The sequence below is a fragment of the Bos mutus genome, chromosome 28, assembly GCF_027580195.1.
Source record: "Bos mutus isolate GX-2022 chromosome 28, NWIPB_WYAK_1.1, whole genome shotgun sequence".
Taxonomy (NCBI): domain Eukaryota; kingdom Metazoa; phylum Chordata; class Mammalia; order Artiodactyla; family Bovidae; genus Bos; species Bos mutus.
The window spans coordinates 2,532,891-2,547,014 of record NC_091644.1 but is presented as its reverse complement, the minus strand read 5'-3'; the positions used below and the strand labels follow the sequence as shown (position 1 = coordinate 2,547,014).

At 39.2% G+C, this 14,124-nt stretch overlaps 1 protein-coding gene and 1 long non-coding RNA gene across 4 annotated transcripts in view; one reads left to right on the top strand and one right to left on the bottom strand.

The window, feature by feature from the left end:
- Positions 1–3,735, top strand: part of LOC138986087 (uncharacterized) — a 172,913-nt gene extending 169,178 nt beyond the window's left edge. Inside the window, exons 2-3 of the long non-coding RNA XR_011462983.1 lie at positions 873–948; positions 3,617–3,735. This is a non-coding gene — a long non-coding RNA (uncharacterized lncRNA). The remainder of the gene's footprint in view (positions 1–872; positions 949–3,616) is intronic.
- Positions 3,736–4,249: 514 nt separating this feature from the next.
- Positions 4,250–14,124, bottom strand: part of NRG3 (neuregulin 3) — a 1,249,006-nt gene continuing 1,239,131 nt past the window's right edge. For 2 of the 3 annotated variants that reach the window (XM_070364635.1, XM_070364636.1), the window contains exons 8-9: positions 10,502–10,672; positions 4,250–4,759 (exon numbers count right to left, since the gene is read on the bottom strand). In XM_070364635.1, coding sequence (XP_070220736.1) covers positions 4,252–4,759; positions 10,502–10,672 — 679 coding nt within the window. In that variant the 3' untranslated portion in view covers positions 4,250–4,251. Of the gene's footprint in view, positions 4,760–4,991; positions 5,064–10,501; positions 10,673–14,124 lie in introns of all 3 variants that reach the window. The other variant, XM_070364634.1, reaches the window with a different exon arrangement.

The following is a 14,124-nucleotide window of genomic DNA, read 5'->3' as shown; positions in this document are numbered from 1 at the left end:
GTACTACACATCAGAGATGCCTGTTTAGGCACCTTTGACAGAACTAAATAGTTAAAATTATAAAAAATATATTTGAGCTTATACATTATAGGGATAATAATCATATATACCCATAGTTTATTCTTCATTTCTAAGAGATAATCTAGCAGACATTTTCCTCCACGGTCTTCTGAATTTTTTCCAACTCAAGGAAATTTCTGCTTACCTAAGAGGAAGAACTAGAAAATGCCTGTGTTACCTAAACATTGCCAAGTTGGCTGATTTCTAAAGGTTTTTATTTCATTGGCATTCCATGAGGCAATCACTTTAATGTTTGTCAATGAAACAAAAATAATAAAGCTACCAAAATAATCAAACACGTAAATGTAATACATGTGTATTTTATACATACATATATGCTTATCCATGTATGTGTGTAGTCACAGTAGGGAACAGATTATTATGAGAGAACAATGTTGATCTTAAGGAGTGAATTTCTTCTTTTACCCTCGCTATTTCTTTAAAAGGGAAAGAAAGAATAAAAGAGAAAGAGATAAAGCTTATTTAAAGGCCTCATTTCCCATGACATTGGGATGCATTTAAAATCGAGAACAGCCCAGAAACGTTGTGCTGGTCTTTCTTGGATGAAGACTGAATTTGTGTAGACCAAAATACAGACATAGTCTAGACATGCCATCATTTAATAACACTGTACTGAATCTATACAATTGAACAATAATTTAAAAAGTACTCTTTATATATAAAATGTTTCCTGGATACCAAAAGCTAAAATAAAAACCCCACCCCTCCTGCTGTGTTCCTAGGTATATTATGTACTCAGTTGGGAAATGTTTCATAGCACTTGTCTAAGGGAAATATTTTCTGGTTTACAGGGTTGGAATTAGAGGAATCACCATTTCCGCCCCCTCACTCAGGGAGTCATGGTTTCCTGTAGCACCATACTGCAAGGTAAGTGTGAGTGACTGCTGCATACATCAAGTGTATTCTGGAGGACAGCTAGTTGCTGATAGCCTTAGAAGCCCCACTCAAGTCGTACCTGTCAGTTAGTCCAGAAGCCAGTGCTCATTCTCTGGAAATCTGCCTGGCCCTTCTGTTCTCTGTTTGGTAGGTCTGTTATGTTATGATCAAACAAGTTAATTGTGGAGTCCTGAAAAACTGCACCATTTCTCCTCTAGAGGACTTGGCTATTGATACTTGGAGATAATGTAAATCATTGGGGATTTTATCCATCTACAAATATTTAGTCCTTCACCCATAGCAAGGTAGATATTGGACAAGAGTGTAAACCATAGAACACTTAATGTGCACAACAAAACTAGAGAAAATTTAGATGCCAATTCTCCAACATAATTTCCACTATTTCTCATTAGCAAAAGTTGTTCATATATTTTACACAACAGCATTGTATAGAAGTCACTGGCAAATCAGAATAACATACACTTTATATAAAATAAGACAGGAAATGATTCAGAGTGAAAAAGTAATGAGTAACATTCATTCTCCAATAAATGATGAATTGCAACTTACTCAATTACCAAATCTCCAAATATCTACCCTCATAACAAATACAGGGAAAATGAAGCAAAGTCAAAAGTGTCTTGCAGAAATAGACACTTCTGTGTAGGCATGTGAGCTTGAAAGACAGGGTACCGACGTCTCCAGATGTTGGCCACATTAGATCAGCTTTGAGAATCTTGATGCTTATCAGCACTTGTCTGCTGGTGCCCAAAGAGGTGCTTTTTGAGTCTGAAAGCTTTTCATTGGAGAATTTCATATTCCAAAAGGAGATAATGGTCACCTTCAGTGGTCATTTAATAATTGCTCTTACTGGAGGGTTTCTGTCTCCACTCTCAATTTCGATATAACTGTATCTCTAAACTTTACATCGGGCTGCTGGTGGACATGCCTGATGTTCATACCCTTTAGAACGCACAAGGCTATTTATAATCACAGAATACATGGTTCTACTTTAACTAAATAAGGGTTGGATCAGGACTTAAGTTTGATTGACAACCTTTGATCTTCTTAGAGTAAATGATATATTAACTTCATACAGAACATACAACCTCCTAATTAGGTAGATTCTGTATGAATTCATTTAGATATGCAACAGGTAACATTTTAGTGAAAAACCCAAGACAAGCTTGACTTCAACAGACTTGAGAAGACTTCCAATGAGTTTGATAATTGTGAAAAATTTAAATATAATAACACATTGGGTATGCAAATTATGGGGTTTTAATATACCTGTTAATTAAGACCATCTTTCTCAAAATTTCCCCAAAGATGATGCTTCTAAATGAGAAGTTAGATAATTGAGATATTAAAAATGTATAATAATCTTTTGAGTCTAACAGTATTACCTCTATTTTCAAAGTAAACAGTGACTACCACAAAGCATTTTGTTAAATATAAAATGTGTTTCTACCAAAATGTTTTCAACATTTGAGACTTGAGTTTCCAGTAAACAGTGTTAAGAACACAATGTTCTTTATTTTCCCTGTATGACATTATGTCTATTATCAAAGAATATTCTCAAAGAGCAATTTGCAGAGAAACAGCTTAATCTTAAATAAGAATTGTATATCTTCAATATTTGATTCAGAAAGAGTTACATTCCTTTTCAAGGGAATGTGCATCTTCCACAGAGAAATTTTAATCAAAGTTTTCCCAAACTTCAGTAAAAGAAATCTTTTATGTACTTTCAAATACTGTGCCTTTTTATTTAAAACAGTGTAAACATAACAACTCAACACCACCGATAATTGGAAAAAGACTGGTTATGTGAACACTAATTTCCTTGATTGCCCCATGAAAAGAAGGGTAAATAAAACAGACAAATCTTCAGGAGAAGTTTCAGTTCACCTTAGCAGTGGTAAAAATATTGCTTTATTCCAAATGAACATACAGCACAATTTACTGTTCTTTGGGGGACTTCCTTTGAACTGAATAGGCTGGGCTTTGTGACTTCAACAATTTATTCTTTCCATATTAACCACAGAAGCCAATGTCTCGGTCCACACATGGTAGACTCTCTATAAAATAAATAGTAATGAGGATGATGAGAAAGCAAAGGGTAACCATCAATTTGATCATTGGCTTGTATAAATAATTTAAGTACGCATGACTCAGGATAAGTACCCATCCCCAACTTTCCTTGTAATACTGATATCATTAATGAGCCAATAGTTGTTCCTCTCAAAAAGATTCACATCAGAAAATGGTCTAGACGTTGTCAAGAGTTTTGTAGGACCCCACCATGCAAGTGACCTTGATTTACTAACTGAACTTTCTACTTAATGGAAAAAATTTAAAGTGAACAGATCTACGAGGGAATTTTTTTTTCTTCTGAATATTAGATTCCCTGATGTTTCAGAACAAATTTTTAGCAAGCTGAATACACACACACATGCACACACATACGCAAAATGAACATATGTGCATACGGCATACCGGTGCTCGAGTGAGCAGGTACACACACACACACACACACACACACACACACACACCGAGAAATGCTCCTTTGGAGCCCCTAAACAATCTCAAAGAAAAACATTTCTAGTAGCATGATTTTAGTGACACGACATTTGTGATGTTTTTGTCTCTTTTTCTATAGTAATTTCCTACCTCCCTCTGAGATTCTGTGCCTTCAAATTTTGGAGGAAGCTGGCACATAAGAGCGGCTAAGAGTGCCCGTGATGCCCTCTATCTTCTATTCCTCTCCTTCCAGAGTCTTTGTGCCATTCTTCAAAAAGTAAGTAGAAAACATTACATTGGTTGACATGACATAACCTGTGATGAGGCTGTCGAGTGGATAGAGATTTAGGGTTTGGGATTGGCAAGCCACATGGCAAGGGCCACCTGCTCACTGGCACGTCCGCCCTCAGCATACATCTTTTCTCTTTGAAACTGGGTAATTGCCAGCACTTTTTATGAGGCCACTGGCACTGTGGGGCTGAGGGTCTGAATTGCCCACATCTACTAAGAGCCAAAGAGGACAGTGTTGGGACTAACTGAAATTGTATTCAGAATTCTACCCAAAAGCTTTAGTTGTAAGCTTTATCCCTCCTGAAACGTTTCTTTCCCTTTAAAAAAATATTTTGTTAAAAAACACTATGATATGAGGGCGATAGACTATTTGGTTTCTTCTAAGTAGATGCTCTTAAATTAATGCATATAAATAATTTGTATTTAATCTCCTCTCTTTCCTCTTGAGCAAAGCATAGAATGCACAGATTTCTACATCTCGAGTCACTTGGTCAATGCAGGGTCTCTTTGTATTTCGTTTCTTAAGACAAATTGTGCCTCTCGTTCTGATTTGGCTGTGGGACTCAGGGGAAGAAAGGCTGTGTTTTCACTCGCACTGTCCTCCGTCTCTACGCTGGCCAGTTCGTAGTCTTCTGACCGCCTGGCATCAGTCAGAATTCGAATCTGCTCCTGGACAGTTTCTAGCAATATTTTCACTTCTTGTTGTTCTGCTATAAGACAATCGCTGACTGGAATACTCACATTGACAATATCAGCAGAGTAGGAGTTTTTGCACCATTTGATGCTTTTGACTTCAGAAATCCCTGGCATTTGCATGCAGGTTTCCTCTAGACCCACTGAAGGGATGATGGGCACAGAACTGGCCCTTGGGGATGAGTATCCCATCAGGTCCTTTTGCTCCAAACTATTAAAATAGGAGTTTGTCTCTCTTGAAGGCAGTTGCATATTTATTGATGCATTTTGTTGGGTTGTTAAACCATTGGCTGAGTACCTGAAAAAGAAACAAAGTGTAACATATACTGCTACCTGCCCCACAATATTCAGTCAACAAAGCACTTTCCACATGCATCATCTCACTGACTTCTCACAGCAACCCCATGAGACGGATACTATGTTCCCAGTTAAACAGAGAAGTAAACTGAAGCTCGTATAGGTGAAGTGACTTGCCCAAGGTCACACAGAAAATAAGTGACAGATTGAGACTCAAACCCAGATCTTCTTACTTTAAGTCCAGGGATCTTTCAACACACCACAGCTGTATAGGCAGGTGGGGTATAGTCTTCCTGACCTCTATCCTAGAATACAAAGTAAATGGGGGTTGAGCAGGTAAGAGTGTGGCCCTTCCATAGTGACAAACAGGAAACCCATAATGGCATTACTCCACTCCATCAACCTGACCACCCTCTCAGCCCTGGTTTAGTCCAGTAGACTCCTTGTGGCCACCCTAGGTGGAGGCAGTCAGGAAGCCCACTCTTCAGCATCAAAATACTACAGTCCTAAGTTTCTCTGCTTCACACTGACTTAGTCCAATTTTCAATGGACTCTGTTCTATAGGAACCCCCTTCCTGCCAGTTTATAGAGCCTAAAAGATGGGATGAGAGGCATACAATTCCCCTGTCTGCCCAAGAAGAACATGCGGGAAGTTCCATGGGGCCTCAATCAAGCTAGTAATGTTCCTCACATGGTTTCAGGAGCCAAGTAAGGTAGTTTATGGGTGCGTGACAATGGCTTGTCCAGAATGCCATCATGACATTCCAAGTCATTTAATATGCCAGAATCTAGCTGGCCCTCTTCTTGGTTGTTCAGAGCTGGTGAATTATCCATTGCTTCTGAACTCTCTAAAGCCAAAGATTGGAGCCGAGATATGGTAGATTCACAGAAATGAACAGTAGTATTTATCCTATTTCTCAATTATTTTTACTTAATCTTAACCTTAAATTAAAATTTAAGCATAATCTAAACATATTCACCCTCAGTATAATAAATCTCATTCCCCTTGTCTTACATTATATTGTAAATAAAAATCATGTTTATACACGGAAAGAATAATTGCAATGAAGTGTGTTGCATACTAAATAGAAGCCTTTATTGTAAAGACAAGATCGGAGAAATTTAGAGCTCTGTCTTTCTGCCAGACAGCATAAAAAGATGAGGAATGGCTTTAGGTTGCAGTTCCATCCTCTCTCACTGTGCCCAACATGGAGTTGGCAATCAATACATTTTGATGGAATGGACACAGGACTACATGACCAGATCTTCAAGGTAAACAGTCTCTTAATATCCTAGTTAACACAACAAGAGCTACCATTCACACAGAGCCTTCAAAAGGCACTTTCACCTCTAATTACTTTATTGATTTATAACACTCTGTGGTTTATTATTATTACCATATAATGGATGAAAAAACTGGACTAAGGAATACCCAAATGACTTGCTCCAAATTATACTCTTGGAAAGCAGCAGAGAAAGCAGTTAAACCTATGTTGTTTTATTTTGTTACTATCAAGGCCTTAAATGAGCGGGCATCTCAAAGTGCATCCCAGCCTTTTTTGGGATGTAAAATCTTTACCTGCACAAACTAGGCACATAGAAGGAAATTCCCTAGGGGATCTTACTCCTTTCTCCTTAGTGTTATATCACTGAAAATCTGAACCTAAAGTTTCTGATCAATGAATCACTTTCAACAAGAAGGAAGGTGCCAACTTTAAGGCTTCTGTGTTCTTTTCTTAGCACCATTAATGTGTATGAAGGTAGTGAATGTCTGCTGTCAAATTCACCAATGGCACAGGGCCAAGAAATTTTATTAGGATAAAATCATCTTTCATATGGATATCATCAGAGTATATCCATGAGCAGAACCTAACAGGATGAAAAGTAGTGGTGACAGATGCCAATTCTTAATACCTGGATTTGAACATATTTGTAAAAATGGCTAAAAGTGTAAATATCTTATAGGATTTAGTCAACCGACGCTTTAACAAGTCCACAATGTGACATGACTAAGCAGTAATCCAAGGCAATTCAAGCCAGACTTGGAGCTGTCTTCCAATATGCCTGTGGGCTGCCCTGGGTGGCTCAGTGGTAAAGAATCCTCCTGCCAATGCAGGAGACCTGGGTTCCATCCCTGAGTCAGGAAGATACTCTGGAGAAGGAAATGGCCACCCACTCCAGTATTCTTGCATGGAAAATCCCATGGACAGAGGAGCCTGGCAGGCTACAGTCCATGGGGTCACAAAGAGTTGGACATGACTTAGTGACTAAAGAGCAGCTGATAGATGAGAAAGGAATTACAGTTGACTTCTGCATTATCTCACAAGCCAGGTATGGGTCACACGCTGGCAACAACTGAAATCTAAAATGCTGCCCTAACATGAAGGTGTACTTGAAACTATTAGAACTCTCCAAAATGTGACATGTGACTTTGTTTTGGATCAGAAAAGATTTCAGTTTCCACCACCATTATATGCTCTGGAGTCTTAGACAAACACGGAAGCCTCACTTTAATTCTCTCATTAATTAAAACTGTTAGGTTGTAATGCTGACCTGGGGGCTGCTCTGAGGACTCGCTGAAGTGATGCCTCTGCATGAATCAGTAGAGGCACATTGGTGGTCCTCCCTTTCTTCCTAGAGTTGCTGCGAGTGTTCTAGCACTGGGCTTTGAGTAGGAGGTGACACTACTCTCCAGAAGCTTAAGTTAAATTTCTAGATGTGATTCTTGATTAGAAGATAGTCAGAATTCTACATTCCATCATAGTCAATGACTGTCACATTCTATCCATAAGCACATCATTCATTGACTGTAAAGTACCAGTTTGGATTGCCCTTCTTCCGATGATCCCTCAGCAAAGTAAGCACACGTGCCATTTCCTTTGTAGCTATGTAAACAAAGCCTCCTTTTAAAGAGGGAAGATTTCAACAATTAGTCATTTTGTTTGATTCCCAGGAATTCAAGGGTCAGGCTAAGAAATATGTGTTTCCCCAGAGGAGTCTAGGACCCAGTTCTTGGTGCATATGGCATTAGAATGAACAGACTAAATTGAAGGAATCTAATTTTCCCTCTGGAGCCATACGATTAAAGATTCCACATGTATACATTGCCATTCATGACTGAGATTTTTCTTCACGTTCCTTTCCTGGTTTCGTGGTTTATTGGGTCAGAAAGGCTGGTATTCAATGGTTCTTTTACATGGGATATCTTATCTTTGGGTTCACCATTGAAATTCTTTTATCTTTCATGCATTCATCTCTAAACTTCCTGAAGAATAACTGAATATAAGTTTGTGAAGTTGCTATTTAAGTGAGATGGATGATAAGTATGTTTCAGATCCCTTCTACTTTGAAGGAAGCAGTCTCTTGTGATTCTCGCTCTTTCCGTTTAGTATAGGAATCCATCAGTTTGATTTGCCTGACATAACGCAGTTCAGAGCTTTGTGAGCCACTAGCCATAGTCAACACCAAGCCATTGACCAGGGGAAAGGCTCTTGAAGAAGCTCCTTTCCACCTGACTCCCTCCTCAGGCTTCACCAAGTCAGACACTGGGTTCAAGCTGGGCTGAAGTTAGTGCCAAGGAGAGACATCATATACACGGGCAGTCTAAGTAGCAGACAGTGCCCATGTGCTTCAGGAGCAGCACATGGCAGCAGATGGCTGACGGCGCTTATAAACTCATTCACTCCCCCTCCAGGGAAGGGCCAGATTTGAAAAAGGCTTTTAGCTGTGAAATTCTATTACCAGTTCCATTTCCAGTCCGGTGAGATGGTCAGTCCCCCAGGAGTGGGAAATAGCCGTTCTCAAGAACTGAGAATGAGATTGCTCCTTGAGATTCATTGTGCTGAGCACACAGTGACGTAGAGTCATCATTTATCAACACTGGGTGCGTATCACATTGGAAAATGCATGTGGCCAGCCAATTGAAGAGAATATTCCAAACCCAATGACGGTTGAACCAAAACAAAATCTCCACCAGGCAGGATAAGTGTTAAGTCCCCCAGGAGTTAAAAAGCAAAACAGTGCCTGAACATGCCCTGGAAATCTCTGGGCCCTTGGAGATTTGTGTATGTTTGGTTCAACACTATGCCTGTCACAGAGCAGCCTCTTAGGTACATTTGGAATGATAGCCGTGGTAGTGCCCAGCAGAGGAAAGAAAGCATGGACTGAGTTCTCTGTCCACTCACAACATCTCTGAGCTTGATTTCACCTCACTCATTCTCACTCTAACATTCATCCTGGGGCAGTGGGGAGAGGGTTGGGGGGAATACCTAAGTAACAGACGTTATTACTGATTGAAGAAGAAAAATAATTACGAAACATAATTAGCTATAGGCTAATGCAAGCCCCTTTTCCAGCCATGAGGCAAATAGAGATGCAAACTGCTTCCTGAAACTTGTATTATGTATTTTGGCCAACTTAGCTGTTATGTTGAATGTGTAAATCTCACCCCAGACCTGTACAGATATATTTTACAGTCCAATTGGAATTGCTTCACAATTACAAAATTGAGATACAAGCTATTTATTTATCTTCTAGTCGTCCTACAGAAATCTGTTGCCGAGATTTGTCAGACACGGCACTGCTGCATGTATATCCTGCCCAGAGGGAAAGACAAAGTTAAGGATCTGGGACCTCAAACCTGCTTTGACTTTCAACTTGCTACAGACTGGGTAGAAAAATCACCCAGACCAAAGAAATGTAGCCTGGCTTATTCAGAGAGAAAGAAGAAGACTGGATGCAACAGGCTTGAGTGAGGGAATGGATTCTTAGACTTTCTGAAGTAAACCCTGATTGCATTGCTCTTGAAATTAGTAGTAATACTTTAAATGTTCCCATGGCAATAAATACAAGTACCCCTTCTCTGCTTACTATGTGTCAGGCACAAGCTCTTGACACATGTAATTTCTTTTTAATCTGCCTGACAATCCTCAGGAAGTCTCGTACTATTTTGTTCAATGTATAGACTAGAAAACATAAGCTTAAATGATAAAACTTTCTCAAATTCAAACAAGGAGTAATCCAGCTTGTCAGTTTTGATAAGGGTGCCATCTTTGGTGGGATAGCTTACGTCAGTTAGGTAAGTGGTGTCTAAAACTCACTCTCCACTCCACTCACCATTCTATGAGCCCCGTGCAGGTCCACGCCCACTCACAGGAAGGGGCACTTTTTGCACTGCAAGGATGGGCAGCAGCCACTGAGTCCCAAGCCCAGTTTTCCACCCCTGCACTGTGAGTGAAACTAGAGATCTAAGTTCAGCTGGTTGTGCCTTGACAATATGCTGTCAGCATTGACTGAGGCACATTCAAAAATGCTCTATGGAGCAGATGCTACTTCTGTATTACCGGTAACCGCTTATGGTATTTTCCACAATAGTCATTAGAGAATTAAGTCCTTTTTTTCCCCCCAAACCTAAGGATGAAGGAATACTTTTGTCCTCCTAAGAAATCCCTAGTTTTTAAAGTCAAAAACACATTCCCAGTTATTTTAGAAACTTCACTAAAACATAGTCTAGATATCTATGTACTTCTTCATGTTACATTTCTTTTCCATCTAACATTTCCCAAATATCTACTTCCATTTTATCTATTCTTTATAGTTTATCTATTCTTTTGTGGAACAAAGATGGAAGCAAGCATAAATAGCCAATTAGTGAATCAGTGAATAAAACCCCAAGGAACATTAAAAACTCCATTTAAAACTCTAGCATTCACCCGCCCTAAATTCCATTGCTCTTAAGACCTACCCTTGGCGAGGTATCGTATCCTGGTCTGGGATCTTTGATTCCTCCAGTTGCTGATACGCTGGTCCCACGAGTCCACCCAGCCTACTTCGGGGTGATGGGGGTGTCCTTCTGAAGGCATTCCTATGGAGCATACCACTCCTTTGCCCTGGACTGCAGCAAGAGGAGAGGGTCCTGATGGTGGAAAGAAAACCAACAAACAAATTGATCATAGCCATTTCCTCACAGGTGGCTGCTCAGATTCTTCAAGCACTGTATTTGCACCCCAGATCCTCAGAGTTCTAGACCAGGTTCCATCCATGCCTGCAGGATATTGGCTAGGAGGGTTCGAAAGTTGCTGAATCTATTTTATCTTTGGACAGACTAAGAAGAAGAGATGTTCAGTTCCTCTGTTTCTGGCATTCCCGTCTGGAGCTTAAAGAATGTTCCAGCTCCTGATTCCCATCCTCCCTCATCATCCATGCTCCAGCAGGGCCTCTAATAGAAATAAAAGTGGTCTTGTTATTAAATGGTGACAAGAACTAAACCCAAGAAGCCTTAAGGGGAAAATGTCAGTGGTGTTAGTCGTAGAACAAACAAGCCTTATTTTAATTGCCGTTGTTTCCTTAAAATATATGTTATTTACTTTGCCAGTCCACAATCTCAAATTTTCATAAATCCTGAGAACCTAAATTATTTTTCTTTTGAGGTTTCCTTTTCCTAACATTTTTATTGAATGAAAGATTCTTTAAATTATATAGTGTTTTACAATTTTCAAAAAGAGTCATGTGTGACTTTATATAATCCCATATTAACCCTTTGAGTTTGCTTTTAATAAATGTCTGATCATATATTTCATTTGATTTATACATCCCAACAGCCAAATAACCATATGTTATCAGATGCTATCAAGGGGCAAATAGCATACATGGGATATAACCTCAGGTAAGATCCCTACATAGATTATAGTAAATAAAGAACTAGACTCTCTACAGGAATCACTTACTAATTTGCCACGTTACTAATTCCATCCATATCTATTCCTCTTTCCACGCCACTGAATTTTCCCTACTACCATGTGAAGTGTAAGAACTCTGTTCCTGTATAAACATTCTCTGAGATTCCTGTAAGATAGTTTAGAATGTTTGTGTTACATTCTCATTTAACTTTGAAAATAGCAGTAAAACCATGCACAGAGCAAAAACATTTTCAAAATTTCAATATGCCATCAAGTTCCAAAGGAACCATTCCCCCAAAGGAACTTTACCCATATTACTACATTATATGGAGTTCCATAACTTTTCCCCCCACCAACATTACTGTTATTTCAACTTAATAAATACAAGACCTCTCCTATGTTATTTAGGGTCAGGATTTGAAAACCAGACATATGAGTGCTAGTAGCCACCTTCCTGGGTTTGGCTAGGGAAAGCGACCACACTTAAGAACTCCATATTTGTCAAGCCTATCCCTAACTTCCTGAGTTTGTGCAGATATCAGATTTTACCTAGCATGGTTATTACAATTTCATTCTTTAGCATAATATTTCTAATGTGTTGAATCCTAAAATACTTAACAAGGGACATCTAGCTGGGTCACCAAGCCAGCAAGTTTAAGGAGCTGCATAATAACCGATTCGTTTCTCTGCCTTCCAGTTTCTATATACACTGTCTGGTGGCAATTGTGAAGTTCACAGAGCACTTGGGCTTGGATGCTAGAATTAGCTGCATTGGGTCTGTATGTTACTAGCAGCATGATACTGAGAATAGTATTTATACAAGTCAGAGTCCTGGAGGGAAATAAATGGCACCAGAAATTGGATCATTTGGGAAGATTTTGCTGTTTAGAAATGTATGTTCACTGTTTGAGGGGAGAAAAAAAGAAGAACACACAACAGGACACTACTGTACTTAAGGGCTGGTAACAATGGGAGGCTGTTACCATCCTTGTTACTGAAAGGACAGGGGGAAGGAGCAGTTACCTGACTGAAGAGAGAAAATGGTTGTAAGAAGAGGCCACCTGGCAGGTGCTGTGGCCCCCAGAGGAGGGCCGTAGCTAAGGCCACCAAGCAGGGAGGGAGGGGCAGGAGTGCCAGGACCTCACTGGCCCTGCCCTTCCCTCACTTGGCTGTGCACCGCAGTGAGACAACAGAAGTCCAAAGGCAAGAGAAGGTGCTGCCCGTTTTAGTGCACCAGGCAGGGCAGAAAAAGGGAACGCCTAGACATGGTGCATGTGTTGAGGTATTTTCATAGTATTGCTGTGGGGATTAAAGAGCTCAAATGTGTAGCGTTTAGTAGGAAATCTGGCACTTGGTAGGTGCTCAACACAATGAATTCCCCAACTCCTCTGCTCAAAATGACAACTCAAAGGCTCATACTAATCACTGAAAACCCTGGAATTATTTTACCTTAAAAAACCTATATATGTCCTGGCTATAAATGAGTTATATTGCCAAAATTAATGCACTAAGTATGACATGACATAATAGATTGCTTCTTTAAAGTAAAGAGGGGGTGTTGGACTAAACATGAGAAATAATGGCTTTGAATTAATAGCTTTTGTTTCATAAATGAGTTATCCAAATGAGTCAGATTTGCAGTACACCAAAAAAAATGAATTATTCATAGCTAGCCAAAATGGCACAACAACAGAGTCTACGGGTATGAACTAGTAACCCGTCTTAAAAAACAGTTCTATACCTATTGATCAATCCACTATTCAAGCTTTAAAACCCAGTGGCATTCAGGAAGTCATGGAGCAGTTTGCAGGATGTATAAATCAGTGACTAGGTTATCAATCACAAAAACGTTTAAATCTGCTGCATGTTTTACAAAACAAAAGCTATGATATATTGAACTATAATTTACAAAGTTCTAAAAGCACTTTATAAATCAACCCTTGCCGGTCTATCAGGACACAATGCATGCCAACAAATACTGCAGTGTCATTGAAGCAAACAAAAAAGAAGGTCTCTTAGAGAGTTCCTTATTTGACCTGTGAGTGATTCCCAGAAGCCATAGTAGAAGCCAAGTTTAGGAGGGGGTGTATCAACAGACAAAAATAGGGATAGGGTTATCTGCAGGTCAAATACATTAGAAGCTGTCATTCTTTATCCTATCAACTTTAAAACATGTATGACATAATATAATACTTAATATTATACTTTATTTTATTTGACTGGATGAAATACCACTTTAACATGGATTACAATCTGCAGAGGGAAATATGCTTTTGGAAAAAAAAAAAAAAAAGTCTTCTAAAAGGCTGATAATTTTGTATCTAATTTCCTAATTGAAGAACATCCATTAAGTCCAGTGAACTTAAAATGCTCTTTTCATAGGGAAATATTTGTAAATTCCCCTACTGATATAAACCAAAAGTTGTACTCAGTAGCTAAAGCAGTTATGCAGTGGCCAAACACATTTCATCCTGTGTTGAAAATATTTAACCCTTTTTTTTTTAAACTTAGCAAACCCTTAATATCTCAGTCTCTACTCATGTAGATTAAGAATAAAAATCACCATCGAGTACCAATGATTAGTATCCAGAGTGACATGAAAAATCCCATAGTAAATGTGGCCAGCATCAGTAAACTCTTTTGGGGGGACTCCTTCAGAGGTGGGACAGAAGTTAGCTTCCTTGAACAA